This window comes from Mandrillus leucophaeus, unplaced genomic scaffold (assembly GCF_000951045.1).
Source record: "Mandrillus leucophaeus isolate KB7577 unplaced genomic scaffold, Mleu.le_1.0 Scaffold215, whole genome shotgun sequence".
Classification (NCBI taxonomy): domain Eukaryota; kingdom Metazoa; phylum Chordata; class Mammalia; order Primates; family Cercopithecidae; genus Mandrillus; species Mandrillus leucophaeus.
Window position 1 is genome coordinate 1,000,445 of NW_012102199.1, and position 23,688 is coordinate 1,024,132.

General features: G+C 46.7%; 3 protein-coding genes across 3 annotated transcripts in view; all 3 read left to right on the plus strand.

Moving 5' to 3' along the window:
* LOC105540126 (phylloquinone omega-hydroxylase CYP4F2-like) overlaps positions 1-4,034 on the plus strand; it is a 26,995-nt gene extending 22,961 nt beyond the window's left edge. Inside the window, exon 12 of the mRNA XM_011980622.1 lies at positions 3,684-4,034. Coding sequence (XP_011836012.1) covers positions 3,684-4,034 — 351 coding nt within the window. The remainder of the gene's footprint in view (positions 1-3,683) is intronic.
* Positions 4,035-4,815: 781 nt separating this feature from the next.
* Positions 4,816-23,688, plus strand: part of LOC105540096 (cytochrome P450 4F12) — a 54,476-nt gene continuing 35,603 nt past the window's right edge. The window contains exon 1 of the mRNA XM_011980583.1: positions 4,816-4,858. The gene's annotated coding sequence lies outside the window, so the exon portion shown is untranslated. The remainder of the gene's footprint in view (positions 4,859-23,688) is intronic.
* LOC105540128 (cytochrome P450 4F12-like) overlaps positions 5,256-23,688 on the plus strand; it is a 20,152-nt gene continuing 1,719 nt past the window's right edge. Inside the window, exons 1-8 of the mRNA XM_011980623.1 lie at positions 5,256-5,453; positions 8,456-8,600; positions 10,541-10,594; positions 10,687-10,814; positions 12,681-12,802; positions 13,767-14,037; positions 15,091-15,157; positions 15,355-15,484. Coding sequence (XP_011836013.1) covers positions 5,256-5,453; positions 8,456-8,600; positions 10,541-10,594; positions 10,687-10,814; positions 12,681-12,802; positions 13,767-14,037; positions 15,091-15,157; positions 15,355-15,484 — 1,115 coding nt within the window. The remainder of the gene's footprint in view (positions 5,454-8,455; positions 8,601-10,540; positions 10,595-10,686; positions 10,815-12,680; positions 12,803-13,766; positions 14,038-15,090; positions 15,158-15,354; positions 15,485-23,688) is intronic.

The window sequence follows — 23,688 nt, forward strand, 5'->3', positions numbered from 1 at the left end:
TATAGAGGTTCTTGGGGGAGCCTAAGTTCTCATTGCTGTTAGAATGAGATGGCTGGATCATATTCTAAGTGTACGTATAACATGATAAGAAACTATCAAACCGGGCCAGGCCTGTAATCCCAGCACTTGGGAAGGGCTACGCAGGCAAATCACTTGAAGCCAAGAGTTTGAGACCAGGCTGGGCAACAGGGTGAAACCCCATCTCTACAAAAATACAGAAGTTAGCTGGTTGTGGAGGTGCGGGCCTGTAATCCCAGCTACTCGGGAGGCTGATGCATGACAATCACTTGAAACTGGGAGGCAGAGGTTGCAATGAGCTGAGGTGGTGCCACTGCACTCCAGCCTGGGGGAGGGGGACATGGCGAGACTCAGTCTCAAAAAAAAAAAATAAAATAAAAAGAAACTACCAAACTGTTTCCAAAGCATCTGCATCATGTTTAATTTCCATAAGTCACGTATGAGAATTCTGGGTCCTCCAAATAATTAACAGCCATTGGTAGTGTGAGCTTTTGTTTCAGCCTTCCTTATGGGCATGTTGTGGCATATCCCTGAGATTTTAATTCGTGTCTCCCAGTGACTAACGGCGTTGAACCACTCGTGCCTTCCTGTGCCCATTTGACACTCCTGTATTTTCTTTGGTGAAGTGTCTGTTCAATCATCTGCTCGTTAATTTTTCCTTGGGTGGTTCGCCTTCTTATTGTTGGATTTTGAGAATTCTTTATAAATTTTATGTACAAGTCCTTTGTCAGTTGTGTGATTTATAAGTCTTTTTCCTAGACTCTGAAGTTTCTTTCATAGAGCAAACGTTTTAAATTTGAATGAGGTAAGACTTATCAATTATGCTGACACTGCCATACGTAGGAACTCTTTGCTTAACTGGAGGTCACGGAGATTTTCCCCTACACTCTCTTTAAAAGTTTTATAGTTTTAGATTTTACATGAAATTCCATAATCTCTATTTAGTTAAATTTTGTATGGGGTGTGAATTGTGGTTTGACTGTTTTTTTTGGATGTGGATATCCAATGTCTGACAGGGGAAGCCAACAGGTCATAAGAGGAAGGAGGCAGAAATGGACACATCTTTTAGCCATTTGGTTGCTCCTCTGGGAGCTGGGTTTTTATACGCCTGGCACAGCCTCAGGGGCTGGTCCCTACCCAGGGCCCCGTCTTCAATGTCACTCAGCTTTCTGCTCCAAGGTGACCTCTGGGGGAGTCCCTGCGTGATCACCGCATTCGGAAGAGCCCCCTCCCTCCCCTTCTAGCTCGCCTCAGTGTGGCAATGTTTTTCATTACCACCACCACTGGACTTGGTCTTATGACCTGTTGGCTTCCCGTCAGACATGAGCAACAGGATGGCAGGGACCTGATCTGTCTTGTTCATCCTGTATCCAGGGCCCTCTCACCGTGCCTGGCACAGTGTAGTTGCTCAAGTAAAGTGTGTTATTGAGTTCAACTACCTGGGAGGTAGAACTCCACTTCTTCCTCTTACCAAGGAGGCTACGAGGCTCAGAGAGAGCAAGGGACTTACTAAGGGTCACTGAGCCAGCGAGAGTCGACATCAACTGAGTTCTACTAAATCCAGAACTTCTTCCTTCTTGAAAGTTGAAGACAGGCAAGGTGAAACTCCAGCCAATAGGCGGCATGAATGCTTGTTCTAGAGACCCCATGCAGATTCCTAGGAGCTGCGTCTTCATGGACACAAAATAACAACTGCTCACCTGTGTTGTGTGTCAACTATGTGCCTTTGCTCTGCCAAATCCTTATTCCTTCCTAAATATTTGCTTAGCAATTAAATGTATAGCAGCTCAGTTTGAAAAACAAAGCAACAGAGATGTGTAGAAAGATAAAATGGTCTTTACCTTAATTCTACTTCTTCTAATTCCATGGTGATGTGTGGATTTTTCTGAAAATTTGTCAAGTGCATATATAAATGAGTAAACAAATATACACACATACACTGTATTTTTTTTTTTTTTTTTTTGAGACAGAGTCTTGCTTTGTTGCCCAGGCTGGAAGCAATGGTGCAATCTTGCTTCATTGCAACCTCCTTCTGCCTCCCAGGTTCAAGTGATTCTCCTGCCTCAGCCTCCTGAGTAGCTGGGACTGAAGGTACATACCACAATGCCCGGCTAATTTTTGTATTTTTAGTAGAGACGGGGTTTCACCATTTTGGCCAGGCTGGTCTCGAGCTCCTGACCTCAGGTGATCTGCCCGCCTTGGCCTCCCAAAGTGCTGGGATTACAGGTGTGAGCCACCGAGCCCGGCCCACTCAGGCATTTTCTATATAGATGGGATCAGCCCTCACCTAAGATTTGAGACGTACTTGTCCCTGCTCTCTGTGCTGGTGTCTGATGGAACATGTACAATGCTGTGTGAAGGTTTATGAGGACTGTTTCTCATATGGGAAGACTGAGGCTCACAGGTGAATGGGTGATGCCTGAGCCTGGTCCCTCACAGAGCGGTCTCCATGGCTGGTCCGACACGCCTGCCCACTGTCCTACTCTAGGCAGGGGGGCAGGGGGTAGAAGAGCCCCTGAGAGAAGCATGAACTTCTGTCTTCTGGATGGTGGCTTCCTTCCCTCCATACTCGCTAGGAGACATCCCTTGAGGTTGTGTGACTTGGCAGCTGAGACGTTCCTGGTTGGAAGGAAAACCACTGAAGGGGCTCCAGCCTCTTGGGGCTCTGGCAGTTCCCACCTGAGACTTCCTGATCCCCACACTGCCTCCCTTTTTGCCTCCTGTCACCTGGAGCAGGATCTGGCTGAGGGATGCTGCTGCCCCAAGCCCTTTATTTTTGGCTGCCTACTAGGCAGGGAGGAGGCAGGCAGGGATTTGATGGCCCAGCCCAGCCTCTCCTAGCCTTCCCCAGGGGATAAGAATAGACCAGGAACAAGGAAGTCCTAGGTGGAGCTATTGTTTCGGGGGCACTGATATGGTTTGGCTGTGTCTCCACCCAAGTCTCAGCTTGAATTGTAATTCCCATAATCCACATGTGTCTAGGGAGAGGCCAGGTGGAGGTGACTGGATGATGGAGACTGTCTCCCCCATGCTATTCTCATGATAGTGAGTGAGTTCTCACGAGAAGTGTGGCACTTCCTCATTCTCTCTTCTCTCTCCTGCTGCCAAGTGTGAAGGTCCAAGCTTGCTTTTCCTTTACTTTCTGCCATGACTGTAAGTTTCCCGAGTCCTCCCCAGCCATGCAGAACAGTGAGTCAATTAAATCTCTTTCCTTCATAAGTTACCCAGTCTTGAGTATTTCTTTATAGTCGTGTGAAAAGGGACTAATACAGGCACAAAGAAGTCTGATGGTTAAGAACTCAGGCCATGGATTCAGACAGACTCAGTCTCAGGTCTCAGGCTTGCCACTTACTATCTCGGGACTGTGGGCAAGTGACTTCATTGTTCAGAACCCATCTGGAAAATGGGATGGAGGAGAACCCAGGGAACGTGGTGTTTGGGATCCACATGGGGAAAGAGCTTCTTTGTCTCTGTACCGTAAGGACTGGAGAGTCATGTATAGAGGATGTTGGGGGAAGCCTAGGAGAGGGCTCATCAATAAGAGGATGTTGAGATGCTGCATGGAATTCCTAGGGCTTGGGTCTAGATCTTTTTCCTGCAGTTCCTTCTCTCTGACAGCCTAAAAGGGTATGAATTGGATTTTGTGTGTTTTTCTCCTGATTCAGAGCTCGGAGGAAGGACTCCTATGCACACAAGGCCTGTTAAGCGCCCTTGGGACCATGTGCTGCTGGTGGGTGGGGCCCTGGCACATAGTCATGCACATCTTTCTCTCCATCTGCATCAAGCCCATGCTCTTGGCTCCAGGTGGACACTGCACTGGCTGTCCTTTGCCCGCTGCTGAACCCTCTGTGTTGTCTGCAGCTGGTCGGGTGCCCCATGTGCAGAGAGAGGGGGCTGTGGCAGAGATATCACTGCCTCTGTTTCCCGTGGACTTCCACCTGTTTGACCACTGTCTGCTTATGACTGAGGCGTGTCTGTGGGATGGCGGCTGCTGTATGGGCAGATCGGCTCTATGATCACATCTTATCACATGTATATTTACACCTGCGTCCTGGTTACACCTGGAATATGTCATACCTGTCTACACCTGCTATATGTTTACACCTGGGATCATATGGCCCCTCTCAGCCTCATCCCCTCTGCCTCCACTCTGTCCTCCTAGGCTGAGCCCAGCCTGTAGGTTTGCTCCTCCAGCTGGGCTCTTTATCCCCAGATTCTGACACGGGTAATCCTCAGTGGGGTTGGGATTGGATTGTTTCTTCCTGCTTCCAGCAGTCAGTTCTCAACTCAGGCCCTGGACTGCTTGGAGGCAGAACTTGAACTCTTGCCAGGTTATGAAGCCAGAGATGAGAGGCTTCTGTCTCTGAATCTCCTAAGTCTGCACCAGGTAGGGTGCCTGACATCCTCCCCACCCGTGTTTGGAGAGGAGCCCAGATGATCTGGGACAAGGGTTGGCCTGGCCCAGCTCAGCTGACTGAGAACTGTCATGGTAAGTATACACTTTTACCTGAATGCCCTTGTCTTGGAAGGGCAGGGTGGAGGCAAACTTGGGGCTCAGAGTCCTCTTCTTGGCAGACTGCCAAGAAGGTGCAGAGACCTGAGAATTCAGTACTCCTGCTGGGTCACCCTGAGCTGCACCAGCTGGCCCAACCCCAGGTTTTGGCTGGCTGCCCAGGCATGGAAGACACACCCAGACTGTGGGGATTGGCTGCCCCAGCCCACCCCAGCCCAGCCCAGCCCAGCCTCCTAGGGCCTTCTTCCCTAGATCAGGGGCCGGGCCACAGACCTCCCAGCAGAAGAGGAGAGAAGGCTGTGTGGGACAAGCTGCTCCCGACAGAAGGTGCCAGGCTGGGGGTGGCAGGGCTGGAGGGTCCTGGCCTGGGATGGGGAGAGGCACTGCCCAAGGCTGCGGTGGCTTCAAGCTGCTGGCCTGGGACAGTGGTGGTTTCCTGGTACCTGGACCCCTAGCAAACTCCCAAGGATTCAGGCTGGGCCCTTCTGGACTCTAATCAGCTCCTCTCTCTTTCCCTTTCTCTGTGGTTACCAAGTCACTGGAGGCGACTTGGTTGTTGGTTTTGGTTGGGCCTTTCTGGACTTTAGATCTCAGCCCTTGGTTACCCATCCCTGAGCCCTCCCTGTCCTGACCCCAGCAGTTCCTGACCCTGCCCCTCTCCGCTGTCCCCAGAGCTCTTCCCTGGGCCTCAGGACCTCACCCTCCATCCTGTGTGCCCTGCAGGATGTCGCTGCTGAGTCTGCCCTGGTTGGGCTTGGGGCAGGTGGCAGCATCCCCTTGGCTGCTACTCTTGCTGGCTGGGGGCTCCTGGCTCCTCGCCCGTGTCCTGGCCTGGACCTACGCCTTCTATGACAACTACCGCCGGCTCCAGTGTTTCCCGCAACCCCCGAAAAGAAACTGGTTTTGGGGTCATCTGGGCGTGGTGAGTGCGACAGCAAAATGTGTCTGGGGTCTCAGGGTAGATGGATTTCCAGAGGAGCAGGAATGGGGCTCAGGGAGCTGGGTATTGATGGTGGCTGGGGTCTGGGACCCCAGAGAAGCAAGGGCGATGGCTCACTCATTCCTCTGCTCATTCACTCATCCCTCTCCTCACTCATTTGTCTGCTCACTCACTCATTCCTCTCCTCGATCACTTATTCCTTTCCTCACTCACTCATTCCTCTCCTCACTCACTCCTTCCTCTCCTCACTCACTCCTTCCTCTCCTCACTCACTCCTTCCTCTCCTCACTCACTCATTCATTCCTCTCCTCAGTCACTCATTCCTCTCCTCACTCACTCATTCCTTTCCTCAGTCACTCATTCCTCTCCTCGATCACTTATTCCTTTCCTCAGTCACTCATTCCTCTCCTCACTCACTCCTTCCTCTCCTCACTCACTCCTTCCTCTCCTCACTCACTCATTCCTCTCCTCACTCCTTCCTCTCCTCACTCACTCATTCCTCTCCTCACTCGCTCATTCCTCTCCTCGATCACTCATTCCTCTCCTCAGTCACTCATTCCTCTCCTCACTCACTCCTTCCTCTCCTCACTCACTCCTTCCTCTCCTCACCACTCACTCCTTCCTCTCCTCACTCACTCATTCCTTTCCTCACTCACTCATTCCTCTACTCACTCACTCATTCCTCTGCTGTTCCATCCCAAGCCTTTCTCCCTTCCTTGTCCTGTCACCCCAGCCTGTCTGGATCCTTTTCCTGCCTGTCTTTCTTACAATAGTGCACCTCCCAGAGGCTCCTGCAGGGCTGTGGGGGTGCACAGAGCAGGGTTCTCCTGGCATTCCCACCTTCTCCACTGCTGGACTTGAGGCCTCCTGAGTCCGCTGCACAGGGGCTGCTCCCTGCCTGGCCCATTTGCTTGTATCTGCCTATCTCTGGGCTGCTGCTTTCCCACAGGAATTAGCTCTGACTCCCTTCCCCTTGGAGGGACACAGCTGGGCCAGAAGAGAAGTGTGGGCAGTCTCCCACCTCCTCCCCTTCCAAGGGCGACATGCTCTCCCCCACTAAGATGTCCCAATGAGCCCTGTAGTCCAACTTGGATATAATTTGGCCACTCCCTTACTGTTTCAGAAGCTGTCCTTGACATCCTCAGACCTTGCCCTCTGACTTGGACCTGCCCTCACCTTTGGGGGACGTGGCCTCTGTCTGCTCACTTACAAATGGCAGGATTGATGGGCGTGTCCACAGGTGAACAGGAAGCACTAGCATAGAGCCTGGTGTAAGGGAGGCTCTCCCAGGTGGGGGCTGCCATTCTGATGGACATTAGAGACACCTCTGCTCCCCCGGGGGTTGCTGAGAACAGAGGGCCCTCAGCATGCAGACCCTTCATCTGTGGGAGGAACTAGTGCCCGTGTGGACCAGCCAGGACACAAAAGCATGTGGGAACCAGCCCTAGGGATATGTCCTGAGGCCACACTGCTGCCCCAAACCTCCTCCCATGGGGATCCTTCCCGTATAGCAATCCCCAGACTGAAATCATTTCCAGGACGAGAAAACACATCCTCTTGAGCAGACAGCTCGTCTTCTCCCTCTGCTTTGGTGTTTACCCTCGGATCCTGGGACAGCCCCAAGAGAGAAGGAGCAGAGGTCAGCAGAAATCCCCTGCAGCTGTTCAGAATCCAGACACGCTGCTCACTGCAGAGGCTGCACCGTGTCCGGTGGCTGCAGGGGGACTAGCTGTGGCTCCTTCCGGGGAGGTGCATTACTCAGGGTCCTCCCTAGAAACAGATAGGGTCTGTTTCTTCTTACCTCCAATGCATGTATGTATGGAGACAGAAAGAGACAGAGAGATAAGAATTTATTATGGGAATTGGATAATGTGATGATGGAGGCCAAGAATTCCCATGATATACCATCTGCAAGTCAGAAAGCAGGGACGCTGGTGGTATAAATTCAGCCTGAGTCCAGAAAGGCCTGGGTTGGAGTTCTGAGGGCAGGAGAAGACCAATGTCTCAGCTGCAGAAGAGCGAGCAAGTTCTTCCTTTCCTCTTTTTGTCCTGTTCAAGAATTCAATGAATTGGATGGGTTCTGAGGTCTCAGGGTGGATGGGCTTCCTGAGGGGCTGGACTTCCAGTAGGGGCTCAGGGAGCTGGGTATTGATGGTGGCTGGGGTCTGGGACCCTAGAGAAGCAAGAGACATGGCTCACTCATTCCTCTGCTCACTCACTCATTTCTCTCCTCGCTCACTCATTCCTCTATCCACTCACTCGTTTCTCTCCTCACTCACTCATCCCTCTCCTCATTCACTCATTCCTCTCCTCACTCACTCATTCCTCTCCTCACTCACTCATTCCTCTCCTCACTCACTCATTCCTCTCCTCACTTACTCATTCCTTTCCTCGCTCACTCATTCCTCTACCCACTCGTTCATTCGTCTCCTCACTCGCTCATTCCTTTCCCTGCTCCCTCATTCCTTTCCTCACTCGCTCATTCCTCTACCCACTCACTCATTCCACTCCTGATTCACTCATTCTTCTCCTCACTCCTCTGCTCACTCACTCATTCCTCTCCTCGCTCACTCATTCCTCTACCCACCCACTCATTCCTCTCCTCACTCACTGATTCGTCTCCTCATTCACTCATCCTTCTCCTCACTCACTGATTCCTCTCCTCACTCACTCATTCCTCTCCTCACTCACTCATTCCTCTCCTAACTCACTCGTTCCTCTCCTCACTCACTCATTCCTCTACCCACTCACTCATTCCTCTCCTTGCTCATTTCTCTCCTCATTCATTCATTCCCCTCTTCAGTAACTCATTCCTCTGCACCTACTATTTCCATCCTCAGTTCAGCTTCAAACACTAGTATCTCCTGAAACACTCTCAGAGACCCACATAGCAATAATGTTTGAGTGGGTATCCTGTAGCCCAGTCAAGTGGACACCTAGAATTAACCATCACAGGAGTTGACGGCCCCCTGACTTGCTTTCAGATCGCTCCTACAGAGGAGGGCTTGAAGAACTTGACCCAGCTGTCGGCCACCTATTCCCAGGGGTTTACAATATGGATGGGTCCCATCATCCCCTTCATCGTTTTATGCCACCCTGACACCATCCGGTGTATCACCAATGCCTCAGGTACCCATGCAGAGCTTGTGGTGGTGGGTGCCAGGCCAAGCCTCTGCGTGGCCCCTGCAGTACCCAGGCCCCTCCTTGAGTACCCAGGCCCATCACTGAGACTTCCACCTCAATGTCTTCTCCCTCCATTGCCATCTGCTTCCTGCTTTGGTGTTCTGGGCACCACTGGGGCCCCAAGACGCCTCAATTCAGGGCCCTTTCTTGAAGGAACCCCCATGCTTGAGGAGAAGGGTCCGGACAGAGACATTTCCAGCTTCATGGGATCAGGAATGGGCAAGAGAGAGATGGGTGTGACAACCTAGAGGAGAACTGGGTGCCTGCTGGGGCAGGCTGAAAGGCTTCCTGGAGGAAGAGTTGTTGGAGCTGAGTCTGGACCAATGAGTAGAATTTTTTAAAAGTGTGTGGCAGGATGATGCAATAAGCATCATCGGTATTTGGGGGCCCAGCCAGTCCTGGCACCAGCCTTGTCCTTCCCTCAGCCCAGAGTGGTAGGAGGACTTGTGACTGGTGGAGAATCTGGGCTGCTATTCATGTGATGTCCACCTATGATGGGTCAGTTCCTTCTACCTCATCCTGTCACTCATCCACCCTACGTTCACTGCTCTCCTCCTGCAGGCTTCAGGACTCTCCAATAGGAGATCCCACACCAGCTGCTTGATCTTCCCTGCTCTCTGCCCTTCTCGTCCTTGGACACACCAGGCTCAGCAAGGGAAGGGGCAGCATCCCACAGAAACTATGGCTCTGACCCCAAAATGCTTAGTGACTCTGTGCAGGTCACCAGCTCTCTCTGGCTGCTGAGGTCTCTTTCAGTTGTGAGTGCTGGAAACTCAACTTTGTGTGCTCTAAGCAAATAAACAGAATCAAAAGAGTGTAAAGTCCAGGGAGGGTGGTCTTCAGGCATGGCTGGATCCAGGTGTCAATGAACATCATCAGGAATCTGTCTCCTTTTCTTAAATTCACCATTCTCTGCATCACTTTTTCTTTTAAGGCAGTCCTTTTCTTACGGTGTCAACCATGGGTCCCAGAAGCTCAGTTTTTGTCAGAAAGCTCACCTTTCCCCCAGGGGCCCCATAAATATTCTATGATTTCTATATTACACCTCGTTACATCTGGTATTGTTTTCCTGGGATCATATGGAGAAGTCATCATGTGTGTGGCTCAGCTGTGGCCAAGGACACTTGGGGCATATGCCAGACTTTCTGGTTCTTCTCTGACATGTAATTTGAAATTGTCTTTTCTCCTCCTTGTCATCTCTTGGCAATGTTTGTAGCTTGTCCAAGATCTGGGACCCAGCGTCCCTTTGAGAGCTGTCAGAGTTATTATTTTAGTGTTCCTGAGCCAGGTTTCAGAATTCATTGGAATCATACTTGAAGAAGAGTCTTGGTTACACCTGTGACATGTTCAAGACATTTAAGAACTCATATTTAAATCCTATCTGGAGCCTGTCTTTGGGGTACACAGAGGTTATGTCTGACTATCTCAGGTCCATGTCAGATGATGTGTCATTTAGGGCTCCTCATGTGTGTTGTGTCTATGCCAAGGCATGTTAACATATGTTGGGGACATGTCCCAAGTCCCAGGTCCATGTCAGGAGATGATAAAGAGTGCTGGGGCGGACAGGGTGCCCTAGGCCTCTTTAAAGGTATTTTGTAGAGTGTGGAGCTACGCTTGGGTGTTGCAGAACATGCTGGGTCATGTAGGAGCCATGTCAAGGTGTTGTGGGGTGTGCTGTGCCCCGTTAGGTTGTGTCATTGCTCTACTGTGCTGTTGCAGCCTGGTCTGGTCCTTCTTCCTGTATCCTCCATTCTTCCTTTGCCCTTGGCCTCCTGCCTCCTCTTCTAAGCATGAAGTGGGGAAATTCTTGGTAGGGAGCCTCCCTCTACACCTGAAGTTCCTCTCTTGCCCTCTGCATGGCCCCTGACGGTCGTCATTCATGCCAGCTGCCACTGCACCCAAGGATGACCTCTTCACCAGGTTTCTGAAGCCCTGGCTGGGTGAGTACCTGCAGACGAAAGGGGTTGGGGATAACTTTGTAGGGGGTGGGGATGATGCTGCTCTTGCCCACTGCCCTTGGTTGCCCTACTAGGAGAAGGGATAATTCTGAGTAATGGTGACAAGTGGAGCCGCCACCGTCGGATGCTGACGCCTGCCTTCCATTTCAACATCCTGAAGCCCTATATAAAGATCTTCAATGAAAGTGTGAACATCATGCTCGTGAGTCCTTTGAACTCTGGTTCCCAGCTGCAGTCTTTGGGTGGAGGGACCAGGGACAGATCTGGTCTGGGATTTTGGCTCTGCTGGGTGGCACTGAGCCATTGTTCTTCCTGTCTGAGACTTGGTTTCTGCATCTTTAAAACGGGGATAATAATCCCTAATTAAAAGGTGGCAAGACGATCGAATGAAGTCATTTGCTTGGCACACAGTAGGTTCTCAGAAGGTGTTAGTTCCTGTTTTTCTCGCAGAAACCCTGTAAACTCAAGAGAGCAAAGATGAAGATTGCATAGTAGTCATTGCTGATTACAAACCACTTCAAAACTCATTGGCTTAGAGCAATAAGGGTTTATGATTGCTAACAAGTCTGTGAGACAGTTGGCTGGCCCTTCTGGATGTGGAAAGAATCACTCTTGGCACATGAGCAGCTGGGGATCAGGTAGGGGCTTTGCTGATCCTGGCTCAGTTCATTCACATGTTTGGGGCTTCACTGGTTTCAGGCTGATCTGGGATGGCCTCAGCTGTGACACCTGGACTTTCCCCCATGTGATTCTCTGCCTCCAGAAGGCATCTTGTTGTTCACATGGCAGAGAAGCTGCAATGCTTCTGGACATTGTCTCTGCAATGCTTCAAAGTTCAGCCAGGTTTGGGTCTATCAGAGTTATTACATCATCATTTCACCACATTGTATTGGCCAAAGAAAGTCAAAAGTCCAGTACAGACTCAAAGGGGTGTAAAATGGAATTAATGGGAGTTGCTGAAAAATTACTGTACAAAGGGTGTGAATACAGTGAGAAGTGAAGAATTGGGGGTCAGGATTTCGTGAAGTGTCTAGGATTTTTTTTTTAAATATACAAGCTGGTAAGTTAGCTCGTTACTGTTTGATGGATTCTAACACAAGACACGAGACTCCTGGGTCAGAGACAAAGGGTAGTTGATTACTCATGGCACAATAAGCAACGTGTACTTCTTGTTGGTTTGTATCCTTTTTCTGAGCCAGCCTATATTCCATGGGGATGACACTGGTGGGCCTCTATATTAGCTTGCTCATGCAATACATTTCATGACAGACAATGGGCATTAGGCTTAGGGAATCTGCTTTAATAGTGGCGATTACAAGCCTGATATTGGTCCAGGGGGAGTCATTGCCTTATCTCTCCAGGTTGTTGTCTGCAAACACAACTCTGAGATATGGCTCAGGTAAGAACATCACAGTCTTGCATTGGTGGCACACCCAGCAAGGATGCTCAGGGCTGATGAAGAAGTGCCTCTTCCAACACAGGGATATTTTTGAAATGAACTTATTATAATGCAGATGAATAAAGTGAACACTTACTGGTCACTCACCATATGCCTGAGAAAATGTCATGTCCCAATGCCAGGATATATGTTGTTTAATTTAATAACCCTGTGAGGTTGTGGTTATTTTTGACCTATTGCAGATGATGAACTGAGGGCCAGAGAGATTAGGGAGCTGAACACAGTTCAACCAGTTAGTAAGTGAGCTAGGAGTGGTGGAACAGAGATTGTATCCTGGTTTATCTGTCCCCAAAGCAGATCACCTTGACCTTTATTGAATATTGGACAGGTGGGACCTAGAGGAGGGCAATAGGTTGTACCAAGGGCACACAGAGCATAGGAGACAGAGCTGAGACTTGAATGCCGGTCTCTTGGCTCCAAGCCATGGGTCTTCATCTCCTAATACTAACACCTTCTGCTTCCATCCAAGTCTGGTTCTCGCTGGCAATTGGTTCCTGGGGCAGAGGACCAGGGGGCTGATTGAGGGGGAGTCCCTCCTGATACTTGGGGCTGGGGAGGGGCACAAAGGAGGCAGGGCCCAGCTCTAGCTCTCTTCACTTCTCTGGCCAGGACAAGTGGCAGCACCTGGCCTCAGAAGGCAGCAGTCGTCTGAACATGTCTGAGCACATCAGCCTGATGACCTTGGACAGTCTGCAGAGATGCATCTTCAGCTTTGACAGCCACTGTCAGGAGTGAGTTCCTTGCCAGGGCCTGGGATGTGAATCCACGGACCAAAGGGAGTTAAATTGGGGAGGGAGGAATGAGCAAAGTAACCCGAAGTACCTTTCAGGATGATTTGTATCATAGTTGGGCTTTGAAGGTCGAGGAAGAGGAGAAAGTGTTGTCTTTCCAGGTAGGTAGAAATATCTGGGTAAAAGCAAGGTTAGGATGAGCCAAGCATGTGCAAGAGACAGTAGAAATGAGGTTGTGGAAGTAGGGGCTAGATATTAGGGACACTGAAAATTAGGAAAAGGGGTATGAAGTTTATCAAGAGATTTTCAGAGAGCTTTTGTAGTTTCAGCTGATGTTGGATGTGGTAAGAGCTGAGCTGTGTGGGAAACTGACGGCTCGCCACCACACCCGGTTAATTTCTGTATTTTTAGCAGAGAGGGGGTTCTCCATGATGGCCAGGCTGGTCTCGAACTCCTGACCTCAGTTGATCCGCCCGCTTTGGCCTCCCAAAGTGCTGGGATTACAGGCATAAGTCACTGTGCCTGGCTGCTCCTTCTGTCTTACAGTGTGAAAGTTGAAACAGAGAGAGAGAGAGAGAAAGAAAGAGAAATAGAGTTGGTTATGGTGGGGGTTGGAGCAGGGATCAACTGGAAGAGGATGAAGTCTGAGTTGTGCGGACATTTTTGGTAAGGAAAATGATCAGTACTGGATACTGGGTGGGAGACAGAGGAGAGAAACATGGTGTCCTTCCTATACTCTAGGTGCCTTGGTGCATGGAGACACTCTCTCAGAGATAGGAAGCAGGGAGAGAAGACGGTCTGGAGAGTCAATCTCATGACTGATACCCACCATGCATCTCTAGGACCATCTGTTTCTAGATACCCAGTTTCCTGATGGGAGGTAGCTCCTGGCTGCTGGTGGGAGGTGTTCCTGGGGCTTTGCATATGTTACATTGTTGCCTCCCTTTCTGCCCTTGGCCTGCAGGAGGCCCAGTGAATATATTGCCACCATCTTGGAGCTCAGTGCCCTTATAGAAAAAAGAAGCCTGGATATCCTCCAGCACATGGACTTTGTGTATTACCTCACCCAAGACGGGCGGCGCTTCCGCAGGGCCTGCCGCCTGGTGCACAACTTCACAGATGCTGTCATCCAGGAGCGGCGCCGCACCCTCCCCACTCAGGGTATTGATGATTTCCTCAAGGACAAAGCCAAGTCCAAGACTCTGGATTTCATTGATGTGCTTCTGCTGAGCAAGGTGGGTTGCTCTACGATCTGAATTTAAGTGAGAGAATAGAGCTTGATGTCAAAGGTCAGATGAAATAAATTGGGCTTCATCCAGAGGGCACTGGGAGCCATGGAAGATGCTTGAGAAAGAGAAGGTCACAGGTAGGTTTTAGAGATGACTCTGTTGAATGCAGCCATCAGGGCACTGCTAATTTTGAAACTGTGAGGAGCCTGAGATTTTACTCAACTTACAAGTCAGTTTGTTAGTCTTTCACATTTTTATGTATATCTATATGTCTATGTCCTTGTCTAAATCTATGATAAAAGATGCACTAAACCCCTGGATCACAGCAGCCCATTAGCTATTTACAGCAATAACAGTAGGCAGAGTAGGATTGTAGTGCTGGCTCCCCACTCCTAGAGCATCACAATGTTTTTACCTGTAAAATTTGCACCATAGGAGAGGGGCCCCCACATGATGAGTCTTATATCTTATATAGGACAGCTAGCTCATGTGCTCCTTCTTTCTTACAGGGTGAAAGTTAGAGAGAGAGAGAGAGAGAGAGAGAGAGAGAGAGAGAGAACACTGTGTTCTGGAGTATAAACTACTCCTCTCCAGTGAGATGGCAATTTCTATAGTTTATAACCCAAATATCTTCTGGACAGATAAGATTCTCTTCAGTTTACCGCTCTAGAATGTGAGCAAATATTTTTGGAGCAATACATAATTTCTAACCTCCAAGGCAAATTGCCATTCAAATATCCTGTACCCCAGGTTGCCAGTATCTTTTTCTCTGAAAGTCTGCATGACGCAGAAATATGAAAATATTCCAGAGCCATTGATTCCTCCCACCAGGGACCAAAGAGGAAGCAAGAGAGCTGGGGGAAGCCCTTGGAGTGGGGGCTCTGGTGATGGTGACCAAGAAAGATCTAGAAGGGCAGAGTGGGTTTGAGTTTCTGGAAGAAGATTTGATCTTCAGATATTGTCTCAGGTTAGACTCAGGAGTCTCAGAGATAGTATAGTGTGTGTGTGTGTGTGTGTGTGTGTGTGTGTGTGTCTGTGTGTGTTTTGCTTTCTCTTCAGGATGAAGATGGGAAGGCATTGTCAGATGAGGATGTAAGAGCAGAGGCTGACACCTTCATGTTTGCAGGTGAGGGTCCCAGTGTGGGACTACGGTGGGAACAGGGGTTCTTCCATCTCAGGAACCTGATGGGTGGACACTGGATCACTTCATTCTGCCCATCGTCCCCCTCCCTCCATCCTCCTGAGGGCCTCAATATATGGGCACTGTCCACCTGGTGGTGTTGAAGCAGCCTGGAGACCCGATCGTATCTGGCTGCTCCTCAGGCCATGACACTACGGCCAGCGGTCTCTCCTGGGTCCTGTACAACCTCGCAAGACACCCAGAATACCAGGAGCGCTGCCGACAGGAGGTGAAAGAGCTTCTGAAGGATCGCGAACCTAAAGAGATTGAATGGTGAGTGCAGGTTCTTGTGGACTGTTCCTAAACCTGTCATTTCTTTGATCCCCAGGTGGTGAGGGGAGCAGGAGCTGTTTTGTTGATTCTGCCACTATTGCTTAGTGGGTATAAATGCAGAGCACCACAGGTGGGGCTTGATACTCAGCCTGGCTGTCAGGGTAAAGGTTACCGGCCTTTAGGATTGAAAGACCCGGGCTGCTGAAAAAATTAGTGACAGTATGTGAGGACAGATTATGCCACATTGCACATATTCAGCAAGTGAACTTCCCCTCCACTCTCTTTCTTTTCTCCTGGAAATATAAAAAAAAAAATATATATATATATATATGTGTGTGTGTGTGTGTGTGTGTGTGTGTGTGTATGTGTGTATATATATATATATTTTGAACATCCTCACTTCTTAAATGTTTGCTCAGGTGGCGAGGGGAAGTTGTTTTTGTCAATTCTTCCATTATTGCTTAGTAGTACTAGGAGCAGAGCCCAGAGGCAGAACTTGGTATCCAGCCTGGCTAGCAGGGGAAAGTTTCCAGGCTTTTGGGACAGAGAGTCTTAGCCTGCTGAGAGAACCAGTGACAATATGTGAAGGCAGATGATGACACCTAGACATATTCAGTGAATGAATTTCTCCTTCACTCCTTTCTTGTTTTCTCTGAATTATCATTTTTTTCAAACATCTTTACTTCCTGAATGTTTGCCCTTCTGTTCCCTAATTCCTACCCTCCAGTTCAGTCCAGGGAGTTGTAAGAGAGACCTGGGGGTAAAAGTCATATATCTCTTGTCTAGAACACCTGCATCATTCATCCATTCAGTCTTCATTCAGCAAACTCTTCCACATGCCTTTCCAATGAGTTCTGTTCCCAGCACCTTTCTGTGCTCTGGAGACCTGGAAAGAACGCTGCCAATGAATGTGTTTTCCAGGTACTCCCAGCCTAGCGGGAACAGTCCCAGTGCAAGGCATTCCCAGTCCACATGGGCAAGAATGGAGTTGAGAGCAAGAGAAGCATGGCTGGGAGTGTAGAAAGTGTTTCAAGCTAAATGTGGTGGCTGGCGCCTGTGATACCAAATACTAAGGAGGCTGAAGTGGGAGGATCACTTGAGGTCAGGTTTAAAATGAACCTGGACAATATCTAAATCTGTAAAAAAATCCATCTAAATCTGTAAAGAACCCATCACTAAAAAAGTAAAAAAACAAAATAATAAAGTGCCTCAACTGAAAATCTGAATGATGATCAGTAGATGTCTGGAGGCAGTAGTGCCCTAGGTCAGAAAGACAGCCTGGGCAAAGATGCAGACAGCGGGGGGTGGGGGGTAGAGGGGGAGAAGAGGGAAAGAGAGAAGGAGTGGTTTATGCATCGGGGGAAGGAGATGGTTATACAGGGAGAAAGAAGTAAGATGGAGGGAAAGTGAGGGAGAGCAAGATAGATGCTTGCTGGGAGAGCAATAGAGGAGGGAAGAAAGAAGGAGACAGAGAGAGAATGAGAGAGGAAGGAACTGAGTTATGATGAGATAATAACCAAGGCGGTGAAGGCAGAGTCCGGCTGTGGAAGGCATGGGAAAGTGGTAATGGCTTCCATTTTAACCCAAAGGCAATGGGGGGCCATAACAAGTGGTTGAGCAGGGGAGGGTTGGGTCAGATCTGGGTACCAGAAAGATCTTTTCAGGGCAGCTGTGGAGACAGGACAAGCTGTAGAATGAAGTCCCAGTGAAGATATTCTGGAACCTGAGCCAGGCCAGGGGCTGGGGATGGAGAGGAGGCAAGGGACTGGACAGGTGTTTTGGAGGCAGTGTCCTCCCGTCCAAGCCTTTGCTCAGCACAGCAGTCCTAAAAGGTGACAACATATTTTTATGCTTTTAAAAATCAAAATATCAAGTAACATTGTGCACTTTGTAAACAAAAGTGTCCAAAACATTCATAAAAATGAGCTTCTTTCTTAAGTCTCACCCTAGTGGTTTCTACCATGAATGGTTTTGTGTGTGTCCCTCCAGAAAATGGCTATCCTGATGCCCACTTTATATGAACACAGATTTCTTCTATACAAATAAGAGTGTATAAAAAAGACACAGTACTTTTTCCCAAGACGGTGGATTGGAGGCAATGACAGTGTGCTCTCCCATGTGGAAGGACAGAATAATGTGTAGAGATTCACACTGTGAACTTTCTTTTCCCAAGAAACAACATGGGAACTTAACAGGAAAACCAAAAGAATCCACAACCCTTCAACAGAAGCTGCAGGCTGCAGCCTACTCTGTGAGACAGGTGAAAAACTGTAAATCCCCAGACTGTGAGAAGGGGAGAGACTGCCTCCAAGATGCACATCTTCACTGGGGAATCTGAAAATCCAGACCACAGGGGAAGGCCTTAACTCTACCCAGGGCTTGAACTCATTTAAGGAGTGGTGAGAAATATAAAAGTAGAAGTAGCAGCAGGAAGTGCCTTACAGGCATTCCCAATCTCCAGCATGGACTGAGGGAAGCCATTCCTTATTGTATGTCACAGGGGGCCTTGGGGAAGTCATAGAACTAGCTCAGGCGAGGTCACAGGTTGAAATGCCCAACTGAATTTCTTGATATAACCTCGAGTGGGGATGAACGCCCTTGACCAGAACCTGGCAGGCAAGCAGGAAGCGTGCTGTAGACAGGAGTTCAGGAGCTGGGTGCCTGGCCTTGGACAGGGACAAAAAAGGGCGTGCCCTGAAAGCATTGCTATTTCTGTGGGAGAAGTTTATTGCCTGAGGCAGGTCTGAGTTCTGTGCAGACTGTCTGGATCTAAATCCAGTGCTATGAGTGGAACACTGCAGGTGTGATACCCACCTTGTGCCAACTGCATGGGAGCTGGATGAGGCTTACTGCCACCTGCTACTCTCCACTCCCTTGGCAAACTCTTCTGTGCAGCAGAGGCAGGTATACTCACCTCCAGAACATTACCTCAGTGATCTGAGAACTGCCCTCTGACTTTCACAGGGCAAAACAAACAAACAAAAAAAAGTTACAAAACCAAAAAACAAAAAAAACAAAAAAAACACAAAACCTAGGAATATACTTAACCAAGAAGGTTAAAGCTCTCTACAAGGAGAACTACAAAGCAGTGCTAGACACAACCAGAGATGACACAAACCAATGAAAACATATCCCACGTTCATGGACTGGAAGAATCAATATTGTGAAATTGATCATACTGTGCAAAGCAATCTACAGATTTAATGAACTGCCTATTAAAATACCTTCATCATTTTTCACACAACTGGGAAAGGCAATTCTAAAATTCATATGGAACCAAAAAAGAGCCTGTGTAGTCAAGGCAATACCAGGCAAAAGGAAAAAATTTGGAGGCATCACATTACCAGACTTCAAATTACATTACAAGGCTACAGTTACCAAAACAGCATGGTACTGGTATAAAAGTAGGCATTTAGACTGATGGAACAGAAAGGAGGACCCAGAAACAAAGCCAAATACTTACAGCCAACTGATCTTTGACAAAGCATACAAAAACATAAATAGGGGAAAGGACCCCCTATTCAATAAATGGTGCTGGGAGAACTGGATAGCAATATGTAGAAAAATGAAACTGGATTCTCATCTCTCACCTTGTACAAAAATCAAAGGCTTACATCTAAGACCTAAAAGCATAATAATTCTATAAGATAACCTTGGAAAAACTCTTCTGGACATTGGCCTAGGCAAAGAATTCATGGCCAAGACCACAAAAGCAAATGCAACAAAACCAAAAATAAATCAGTGGAACTTAATTAAATGAAAACACTTCTGCATAAAATCCATCCAGCAATCCGACTACTATTCACCCAAAGGGAAATAAGTCATTATATGAAAAAGATACAGGCACATGCATGCTTATAGTAGTACAATTCACAATTGTAAAGATATGGAACCAACCTAAGTGCCCATCATCCAACGAGTGGGCAATGTGGCATATATATATACCATGGAATACTACTTGTCCACAAAAAGGAATGAAGTAATGTCTTTTGCTGCAACTTGGATGGAACTGGACGCCATTATTCTAGGTGAAGTAACTCAAAAATAGAAGACCAAATACCATATGTTTTCACCCGTAAGTGGAAGCTAAGCCATGAGGACATAAATACATAGAGAGTGATATAATGAGCTATGGAGACTCAGAGGACAAGGTTGGGAGGTGGGTAAGGGAGAAAAGATTACATATTGGGGACAGTACACACTGCATGGGTGATGGGTGCACTAAAACCTCAGAATTCACCACTATAGAAATCATCCATGTAACCAAAGCACTTGTACCCCAAATGCTATTGAAATAAAAAGAAATAAAGTAGACACAGATCTGCACATTAAAATATATCTTTGGGAGCTTTTGTTTTCTCTTTCTCAAAATATGAGTTTCGGAAAATTTGTTATTTTTAATTGACAAATTTTAATTATATATATTTATGGGGTGCAATGTGATGTTATATGTATACAATGCGTAATGACTAAATCAATTTAATAAACATTCCCATCATCTCATATACTCATCATTTTTGTGGTGAGAACATTTGAAATTTGTTCTCTTAGCAATTTTGAGATATATATTATTATTAACTGTAGTCATCATGCATGTAATAGACCTCAAACGTATTCTTCCTGTCTAATGGAAACTTGTACCCTTTGACCAAAGTCTTTCCGTTCTTTCTTCCTCTCTTCTCTGGTAACCACCATTCTCTTCTCGGTTTCTATGATTTCTATGTTAACCATTTTAGATCTCACAGGTAATTAAGGTTGCGTGTTATTTTTCTTCTTGTGCCTGGCTTACTTCACTTAGCGTAATGTCCTTCAGGTTCTTCCATGTTGTCACAAATGAATTTTCTTCTGTTTTTAAGGCTGAATAGCACTCCATTTTGTATATATATCACATGGAAAATGAGTTTTGAATAACAAAAGCAATGATGAGAACAGGTTCTTCTTGCACTCAATGAGACATTACAGATAAGACAAGGGTTATCCTTGACATTCCTGCTACCCCACCTAACCTCCCTTTCTCCAAGGGGGCCTGCAGAGATACTGATCTGTCATCTATCTGCCTGTTTGTTTATCAATCTATCTACATATCTTTCTATCATATATCTCCTTTTATATTCCATATATTTTTTGTCCTATGGTATTTACATATATGGACATTTGTGAACATGCTTTTTTTCCACTCAATAGTGTGTCTAATAGCTATTTTTTCTGAGTGCTGAATAGCATTCCATGTTTTATTTGTCCCATCCCTTTCTTGAAGACACTTGTGTAAACATTTCCAATCATTGTAGATATGGTCAATTTGCCTTCCAGAGTCTCTATACTGATTTACCTTCCGGCCTGCATTGTGTGACAGGACTAGTGATCCTTATTTTCTCCGTTTGTGTAGCTGTATAGTATTCCATCTTGTGTATCTTTATCTAAACATCTTCCCATCCATGTATATTTGGCTTGTTTCATGCTTTTGCTAAATTAAACCTGTGCAATTGGCATGTGTCTACAGAGACCATTGCTCATATCTGTAAGCATCTCTGCAGGACAAATTCCCAAAAGGGTAAATGCTGAATCAAAGAACACTTGCATTCTACAATTGTAATAATGATTGCAAATCCATTCTTGTATTAGCTGAGTTTGACGGCACAAGCTTTCCCACAAATTTGCTAAAAGTATTATTGTATTATTAAACTTAAAATTTTTGTCAATCTTCACATTTCACCTTTTAATCAGCGTTTTCTTAAATAAGAGTGAGAAAGAACATCCTTTGCCCAAGTTGATAAGCCACTTATTTTCTTTCTATGGGAGAGGTCATCTTATATTTTCTGCTGTTTTTCTTTGGGTTCTTTTTTCTTATTTACTTATAAGAATGTGTATCACAATTAATAGGTTTTTTTCTGTCTTTTGTTGCAAAAGATTGCCTTTTGACTTTTTTGGGGGGTGCTTTTGGTTAATTTTTATGAAGTTACATTTGTCCATATTTTCTTTTGTATCACACTACTGATCTATTTCCCAGAGTTTTGTGGGGCTTCCTTCAGCAGATGGGAAGTTTTCACTTATTCACACGACTGTCTCTGACCTTTTTAGTCTTTTGAATGCATCTGTTTTTATGACATTGCCAGACTATTTTTATGACTGTGACTGTTTTTTTCTTTTTTCTTTTATTGAGATGGAGTCTAGATTTGTGGCCCAGGCTGGAGTGCAGTGGTGCAATCTTGGCTTACTGAAACCTCCTGCCTCCTGGGTTAAAGCCATTCTCCTGCCTCAGCCTCCCGAGTAGCTGGGACTACAGGCACCCTCCACCACACCTGGCTAATTCTTGTATTTTAGGTAGAGATGACGTTTCACCACGTTGGTCATTCAGGTCTCAAACTTCTGACTTCAAGTGATTCACCCACCTTGGCCTCCCAATACTATGACTTTCTGAAAGGTTTTAATATCTGGCAGAGTGGTTTTTTTTTGTTGTTAAATCAACCCTTACAAACATTTGTTGTATGGTAAAGTGTATGTTTTATTGAGATTGAGGGAAATTTATAATGAAATACAGAGATTTCATGTTTCTTCTTTTTTTTTTCTTTCTTTTCTTTTCTTTTTTTTTTTTTTTTTTGAGAGGGAGTCTCGCTCTGTTGCTCAGGCTGGAGTGCAGTGGCATGATCTCCGCTGACTGCAAGCTCCACCTCCTGGGTTCACGCCATTCTCCTGCCTCAGCCTCCCCAGTAGCTGGGACTACAGGCACCTGCCACCATGCCTGGCTTATTTATTTATTTATTTTTTTGTAGTTTTAGTAGAGACGGGGTTTCACCATGTTAGCCAGGATGGTCTCGATCTCCTGACCTTCTGATCTGCCCGCCTCAGCCTCTCAAAGTGCTGGGATTACAGGCGTGAGCCACCACGCCTGGCCTCATGTTTCTTTTTAAGTTTCATCCAGGTATTTTATATTATTATGACTAGCATCTTTTATTATCTTTTCAGTTGACGTTTAATTCTACATGGCAAAACTAACGATTTATGCAAATAAATTCTGTGCCCAATGAACAGAGTACATGCTAAAGATGGTGTTGTGTATCAAGAGAAAAAATATAGATAATTAAGTAAAAGTTCTTGGGACAACTGGAAAGCCTTCTGGAAAAAAGGCAACTGAACCTGGTTCTCGTGTCTTATGACAAAATAATGTTCAGATTAATCATTTTTTTCTAAAAGAGTCCCAAAAGCTCTAGAAGGAACCATGAGAAAATTATTTCATAGCTCCAGAGTAGGGATAACCTTATTTTGACATAAATCCCAAGGGCTATGAAAAAGTGATGCACTGTTAAATGAGAAAAGATACATGCCAGGCATGGTGGTTCATGCCTGTAGTCCCAGTACTTTGTGAGGCCAAGGTGGGGAGATCACTTGAGATCAGTTCAAGACCAGCCTTGTCAACATGGGGAAAACCCGTCTCTACTAAAAAATAATAAAAAAAACAAAATTAGCTGGCCATGGTGGTGAATGCCTGTAGTCCCAGCTACTTGGAAGGCTGAGGCAGGAGAATCGCTTGAACCTGGGAGATGGAGGTTGCAGTGAGCCGAGATTGCGCCACTGCACTCCAGCCTGGGTGACAGTGACTCCATCCCCCCTTACCCCCCCCCAAAAAAGGATACATAATAGTGTCTACAGCAGATGGTGTGCTCCTATACAATTTTTTAAGATGCTAACAATCAGCCCAGAAAGCACGCATTAAAAAAATAATAACCTGGCAACGTGTGGGGAGAAGTAAGTGGCACTGGGTCATAGGAGTGGATTATGTTTTATAGTTTTCAAATTCTGAACCAGATAATTGTAGACGGTATTAAAATTTTAAATAGCCACTGCAAAAGGAGAAAGATTAAGCAGAGAATTCAGCTCCTTTGCTGGATCTTAAATGTTTATCAACGTTTTCCAGTGGGGCCTCTAGTGTTTCCTAAGTATAAAATCACTATCTGCCAAAATGATACATTTACTCCCACATTTCAAATGGCATGACTCTTTTTTTCCCTTGCCTCATTGTACTTGCTGTATCTCTAGTACCATGCTAAATAAGAGCAAAACTTTGGATCTGGGTATTTTGTTTTTTATTCATTTGCATTTGAGTTTGCTTTCTTGCCATAGACAATATTTATTTTTATGCAAATTTGTTAACTTTTTACCGCTGGCTTCTGGGTGTTTTCCTCAGAGTATATATATATATAAATATA